This window comes from Fusarium coffeatum, assembly GCF_003316985.1.
Source record: "Fusarium coffeatum strain FIESC_28 chromosome Unknown BRIP53273_contig_25, whole genome shotgun sequence".
NCBI classification, from domain to species: Eukaryota; Fungi; Ascomycota; class Sordariomycetes; order Hypocreales; family Nectriaceae; genus Fusarium; species Fusarium coffeatum.
The window spans coordinates 44703-51988 of record NW_022157822.1 but is presented as its reverse complement, the minus strand read 5'-3'; the positions used below and the strand labels follow the sequence as shown (position 1 = coordinate 51988).

Sequence of the window (7286 nt, the reverse complement as noted above, 5' to 3'; positions counted from 1 at the left end):
GGTGGGTAACAGAAGAAATATCCTCTAAGTTTTAGGCTTGGTACCATAATAAAGTAGCCTAAGTGCTGGTCTTAGCTGACATAAAGTGACCAAATTATTTCGTCTCTTACACTTTTGGGGCCATTCATTGCAAACATTTGATGGTTTGTTCCACTTGCAAAAGATAAAAAATTGCAAATTATGGAGAAGCCATCATCATTATAGATACTGATAAGCTCAAAAACCCCTACGTCAGTAGACCATTCACCATACCTGATTGTCGACAACATGAATATTTCAATAGACTCGTGATTATTTCAGCCCTGATAGTGGATCCTGTTGGCTGCTGAGTTCTGAGAAGAAGGGTCTAGATTAGATACTGACGATCACCAGGCATTAATCTACTATGTTGTTTATATAGACTGACGAGTTGATGTCCGACCATACAACAGGAACAAGTTTGTATACCAGGTACACAGTCCTGTTTCCAACATCCAGCTCCATCTCCATCTCGAATTCCGGCATCCAGTTACATCTCCAATTCCATCTCCATATCCGTCTCCGATCCCATGTCCATCCGATATCTTGTCCCAGTGTTGTCGAGATTGGACCTAGGGGGTTGTGTTGACAACTGACGACTGTGAGTACTTGGCAGCGAGCAATAGGAACGTAGAACCCTTCTTCCTTTTTGTTAGTCTCATATGCATGTCACGGATCAGTTGAGCAGCAGCGGCGTCAATAAAAACTCAAAAGAAAAGAAATGCACAAGACTTCCTCTCTCCGCCGCTGTAACTCAGTAGGATAACACTTGTCATCGTTGGTGTGAACATTCTGCAAGCCTTCGTCGGTTTTGCGCGGAGCACTGAGAAAGGGCTTATCTCAGGAGAGACATTGCAGAGGGCTTTGTATATGATGAGGCAAGGGTTGGGATGATGATGATGATGATTGAGATGAAGACGTCGGGTAATGATATTAGTGGTATGGGGCTGATGGGGAGACGGGGAGGAGGAGGAGGATGGTGAAGAAGAAGAAAGCTGAAGAAGAACAGAGGAGGACAAGACTGGGGTTTTATGTTCGAACGTAGTAGACATGGCACCTTCCTTGTCATTTTCTGGTGCAAGCGCATCCTGCCCCTCCAAACATTTGAGCTGACGGGATAGGAAGTAAAGATGCCGATACTTGTAACTCCAGGGGGGTAGGCCTCTGGTTCTTTCCTCCTCAACCTCCTCCCGACCGGTTGTGATACCATGGTTAGCCCTTCTGATGCATCTTATCTGATAGCTATGGAAGGTATTCACTTTGAGTATCTCAGAGCGTTCTTAACCCTATGCCAAATGAAGCCCATGACAATCGATGGAGGAAAGAGCCATGCATTCATAGGAGCGTCATCCCGGACCCGGGCGCAGTGTCACCTGCCTACTTGTATTTTCCGGTCAGCCAGTTGAAAGTTATAGTTGTCGCTCTTTCCTTTTGCTTGAACATCAATAATTTACACAAGGAAACACACAGTGAATGTCGGCGAGAGCAGTGATGACCAGGGAAGTGGCAAGAAGCTGGTTGTCTAAACTTAGGTATCAAAGCATATAGCTCGATAGATTGAGGTTCTGAACTGGCATGAAAAGAAGCATATTGCTCTCAACATCGATCATCTAAGGCAAATAAATACTTGCCCGAAGAATCTCATTAAAGATAAAGAATTAAATGGTGCCACTGGCATATAATATACAAGAAGTCCTGTCGCCCTTACGCTATATCATGAATTAAAAGCGCCGCCCATGTAACATTGATTACTAGGTAGCCAACGAATATATAAATGTGTTGTTTCGTCACAGTTTACCACCACTTGAAAAGGGTGGTCCACTTCTTCCAAGGGCCACGCTTGGATGGAATCTTGTCCTCAGGGATAGAGATCTCGTAACCGTCATCAATATCCTTGGAAACAGACTTGGAAGTGTAAGAGTTATCGTCACTCTGGAGCCACTTGTTGAATCGGCCCTTGTCCTTGTGGCGGTAAGACTCGACGGGTTGGGGAAGAACCTTTGTGCATTCGGTGAGACTGTTGATGTTGTTGACACCCAAGAGACTGAGACGGACGTAGGCGCGGGCATAATCCTAATAAGATTAGCAAGATGCATATGATATTCGAAAGTCGTTGACACTTACCACGTTCCAGGCGGCTTGACCAGTGCTACCGCTGGCAAAAGTCTCAAAGGCAGGCTTGGTGAGAGGGTGTTTGGCGAGGACCTCATCACTGGGGAACTTGTAGACGCGCTTGGGGGCGTTCTTGTCGAGAGTCTGCTGGTAGAAGAGGATATCCCAGACACCAGGGGTGCTGTCCTGAGGATCACCGTCACGGTCGATGTTGGTGTGGTGTTGCTGAGAGGTTGTGTGAGCGCCGACGAGGGCGACGAGATCATCAGGGCCAATTGTCTTGTCCTTGAACAGGTTGATGAGAGTGAGAGCATCGGAGTCAACTCGGGGCAGAAGGCCTCCGATATTGGCCTTGGTACTATCCTTGCGGCCGACGAAAGAGCGAACTCGGGGTCCGAGAGGGCAAGTGACAGCAGCAATGTTGGAGCCCATCTGGATAAGATCGGCCATAGTGACCTGAGTGAAGCCATACTTGTTGTGGTACTTGTCGTAAATAGTCTGGTAGTACTCTCCAATCTGCTCGAGACCCTTATTTTCGCCACGAGTAATCTCGTTCGCAAGGATGATAGAGCCATCAGCGCCACCTCCTTGGGAAGAAGTCTTCAGGGACCAGGCACCAGCATCGTGGAAGCCAATGCGGACAGCATAACGAGCCCATCGGGTGCAACGGCCAGCTTCACCTCTGAAGCGGGCTTCAAGCTCGTTGGAGATGTACTGCCAGACACAGCAGGTATCGCGCTTGCATCGCTGAGAGTTCATAGAAGGGCAGCCAAGGTAGCGCTCACGGCTGGTAGGGTTGCCGTTTCCTTTGAGGATCTTCTTGATATCACGGCCGACTGAAGTGAGAGACTTGTCGCTGACGCTGCGGAGGTCTCCAATAAGGGAGTGAGCATCGAAGTTGTCTCCAGACCAGCCACTTTGGCCGCCGCTCTGGCTTCCACCATTGCTCCAGCTGTTACCGCCGTTGCTTTGGTCGGGCCAAGAACTGGAGCCTCCTCCATTGCTCTGACTTCCGCTGTTGCTCCAGCTATCACCTCCGCTGCCTTGGCTTCCTCCATTGTTCCAGTCGTTGTTTCCACTGCTCTGAGCGCCTCCGCTGCCCCAATTGCTTCCTCCACTGTTAGAGAAAGGCCACTTGTTACTGCTCCAGCCACTACTCCAACTGCGAGCGGCAATTCGTTCGATCTCTTTCATGGTTTCTCCCATGCTAGAGTGAGCGGCGACTTCAGAGATGGGGGCCGCAGCCAAAGTGGCAGCGACGAGGATATTGAACTTCATGGTCTCGGTATGTGAAGGGTTCGAGGAATTATGGGCAACTTGTAAGCAAATAAAGAGATTTTTGAAAGAGAGACTGTAGTGCCTGTTGGCTTGTAGATAGAACGAGTGTAGATATTATTAGAACGAATGTATAAAAGAATGACGAGAGGTGAAGACGCCTGGAGAAGACAGAATCAGCTCTTGGCAGATTCGAGATGAGAGAGAGGAACCATTGCATATATATATATCGAAGACTCAACCAACTAGTCCAAAGCCTGGTCGAGTTGTCCCGGTCAGACGCCGAGAACTCTCGGCACGTCGATTCCAGACCCCCAGTCTTTGCATCTAGCCTTGTCATTAGTTTTGCAACTATTAGACCTCGATCAAGAAACATCACAAGAAAAGACGCTTGAGATGAACCCCGCACTCATCAGCGGGAACGCTTTGTGTCTATAACCCCTGGATATGGGGACAGCAGTATCAGTGCGTAGTAATAGCTCAACTGCCACTCGATGTTGTAATTTCTTCCCTAAAAGTCAAAGAATTGCTTTTGCTCGTTTCCAGTTAGAGGAAAGGTCGTCCCAGGTTGAGCAAAGACGTTTTTGCAGCAGGGATGTGGATCCTCGGTTACGTGGGGAGCGTTGAGGCGTTGGCGTATGACGCCTCCTCCTATTAGGAAACGAACTAGAGTGTTATCTCGGCTGAAGCGGTTGATCATTCTTGGTGTGAATGTTCTAGCTGATGTCCAGATCTCTTGGTAACGGGTTTAAAACGGACAGCTACAAGGATTTTGATGGGTGACATTTCGCGGATCAGAGACATTGATGATGCTGTCAACAGAGCAGGTCGAGACTGCAGTGAACAGACTGACACCGAGCGAGCCTTGTGATAGTGATAACCCGGCCTTCTCACAATGTCCTGCTCTTTGACCATATCACATTATTCCTGGTCGTTGAAGACCATCCTGTCTCGTATCTGTAGCTCCCAGGGGGTCATGCAGCTGCGTGTAAGATGATACGCCCGCGAGTATCCGACTCCACATGGTGATCAACAGCTGAGTACAGGCTCTGCCTCCTTTTGCTGGCTCAGGAATATCTTCTCAACCATGAGCTCAAGAAACTTTCAGCTGAAATTACCCTCTCCCCATTGGGCAACTTTATCTTCAGAGCAGGTCGAGCGCCGAACGCCAAGTCTCGAATTCCGGTGGATCGAGGATCACGGAAATGATCCTTGCTCAGGTGGGTACGGATACAACAGTCACAGAACCGACAGAGCGGGAGCCAAGGATACGGATTGAGCGGGAGAAGCAAGGCAATGCCCAGTAGATGGCCTCTACCTTTGTTTGGCGTTTCTAACATTTCATTCTTTACTTCTGAGGAAAGGGGAATACATTGTCAGGCTAATCAATGTTACGTTCGTGATAGGGGTTTCATGTCGTCTCTTTTAGCTCAGCCACTCATCACATGATTGATCAGTCACGCAGGTCTTCTCTTCTTATGCTTAATTAACGACAGTGTTTATCTGGTTGTTCTAGATTTACTCGCTATAATTGCAGCTTACAGAAGCCAGACTCTTCACTTCCCACAACGAACAAACCCGGTCTACCACACTGAAAGGATCGAGATATCCAATCAAGTCATTGCCAAAAGTAATAGTTGGCGAAGCATCTCGGAAATTTACCCCTGGCACTAAAACGCAGTTGTGGCAACCCCTACCAAAACGAGCGCTGCCTTTGTTGGAATAGCTCATATCAGCATTGGTCTACCGTACTATAGGTACATAAACGGTGACTGGAGGTAACTTGACTGCTTACATAGGGCCGTGCAATGGGAGCTGAAGATTTATACGCGAAGTGGTAACCACGGATTCTGAAACAAATAGATTCATTTTCTCCTACCGTCGGGTACATGACCGCAGGGTGTCAAAAGAATTAACCGTCATAAGCACAAGAAACAAAATAGTTGAGTCTTATAGCTAAAATAGGATAGATCTTAGACTACTTTATTTTGGCAGCCTGATCCTTGGAGTACATTTCTTCTGTTACCCGTCTAGCCATCATCTCATAACGCCCAAGCCCTGTCCAATTCAGCGCGTCAACAACAAACAGCATCCTATGAAAACTAACTCGCCGGTTTCATCTCTCATCCTCTCTGATCTTCGTGAACCACTTGCGCACGAGTTATTTGAGTGAACGCAAATGCAGCTCTGTCATAGACAGCACGCTTTTCGATAGTAACCTGATCTGTGTTGCAACGCAGCAGGTACCCGTAGCTGATAAGGATCACCAACTCTTTCAGTGACGGATGCTTTGCTCTAATTAGACGGCAAACCTTTCTGAAACGAGCAAGGTGACCAGAGAGGACCAAGACAGGAATGTCTCGATCATCAACAAAAGGGCATCGCAATGAATGAACATAGCGCTCCAGGTTGGGCAGCTTCTCCTGCAGTGCTTGGCCCAATGTCTTGCACTGCTTGACCTGCCAAAAGTCAGTAAAGCTCGATCTGTACATTTGAGGGACAGGACGTCACTTACACATCCTTGACAGGGATCGAGACGTGAGTATCGGTAAGGTTCTGCACAAAGACCTTCGAGAAAGCCCAGGGACTTCAATCGTGGGAAAGCTCTAGCAATGTCGTTTAGTTCCAGCGTCGGATTGTTGAAGTGGTTCCTCTCGTGAATGTAGAGTTCTTCAAGGTGCTCAAATTGTCCCCGAAAGCAGATCATACTGGGCAGACACAAGGTCTTCAAATTAGTCCCAGCATACTCCACGAAAGCCTCGCAGTTTTTCAATGATCCCAGCTTAAGACGTTGGAGGTTGAGGCTAGGCATAACGCGCAATTCGGATAACAACGCTTCAAGATGGTTTCGGCACAGACTGGTGATGTCCAAAGAAAGTGATTCGAGAGAGACCATCGTCTGGATGCTCTCTGTAAAGGTCATTGACATTTGCTCTCTTCCGTCTTTCCCAGCATGAAAGGGAAAGGGACCGTGACAGCCAATCGGGCCTTGGTCGCCAAAGGAAATAGCTGCTTCCCTAAGATGCGAGGACTATTAGCATGCATACGATACCTAGGTATATAGCATCCATTTTCACTTACCTGATGAATCTGAATGTCCCGTGATGTTTGTCTGAACTCAAAAATGTCTGGAACCACCGTAGGATTTTGCGAGTGTTGCCCAAAACTTTGACTCGATGCCACACCATCCTGGCCAGACTTTCTCGAAGTGGATGACATGTTGACGACAGAGCTATGATATCTTTTTTGCTGAGCAGAGCGGCGATACCTTGAACCAGCTCGTTGGGAAGCTTCAAGAGCTTGGGGGATGGAGAGTGATGTCCGTCCATACTGTGCTGATCAGTTGGATACAATGGTTGAGAGAAGAATGTGATATTGGAAAAGGAGGAAATTGCGGGAAGGCCTAGAGGTAAGTAGGTTCAGGCAGCAGAAGGTTTCTTGTTAAATCGCAGCTGGCACGGCACTGCCAACGCTGTGAATCTATACCTAGGTACCTACATTCACGGACAGGTAAGCCTCAGGGTATTGGCCCCAAGAGCATAAGAGACGAAATAATTTGGTCACTTTATGCCAGCTAAGACCAGCACTTAGACTACTTTATTATGGTGGCCTAAGCCTTGACTACCTCTTATGAAGGTAGGCAAACAAAATCCATTGCGAGGCATCCGCAAACATTTTGTTTGTTAATTCCAACGCGCCTTCACCTCACTTCTGGAGGTCTTTGGGTGAACCCTGACGATCACGATGATAGGAAAGATGCAAAAGCTTGTTTAACTGAATGGTGGTGGTAATGTCGACGTTGGCGCAAGCTTCGAGAAAGAAAACGATAGCAGACAATAATTTCGAGCATGTCACTCATGGCAGAAAGGATGAAGAGAATG

At 47.7% G+C, this 7286-nt stretch overlaps 2 protein-coding genes across 2 annotated transcripts; both read right to left on the bottom strand.

Moving 5' to 3' along the window:
• Window positions 1-1812: 1812 nt before the first annotated feature.
• On the bottom strand, window positions 1813-3408 carry FIESC28_00883 (uncharacterized protein; the record flags this gene model as incomplete). The annotated part of the gene is made up of 2 exons (XM_031155034.1): window positions 1813-2091; window positions 2143-3408. The coding sequence occupies 2 exons, from the start codon at window positions 3406-3408 to the stop codon at window positions 1813-1815; spliced, it is 1545 nt and encodes a 514-aa protein (XP_031020918.1).
• Window positions 3409-5528: 2120 nt separating this feature from the next.
• Window positions 5529-6624, bottom strand: FIESC28_00882 (uncharacterized protein; the record flags this gene model as incomplete). The annotated part of the gene is made up of 3 exons (XM_031155033.1): window positions 5529-5864; window positions 5921-6436; window positions 6487-6624. The coding sequence occupies 3 exons, from the start codon at window positions 6622-6624 to the stop codon at window positions 5529-5531; spliced, it is 990 nt and encodes a 329-aa protein (XP_031020917.1).
• Between the last annotated feature and the right edge of the window lie 662 nt (window positions 6625-7286).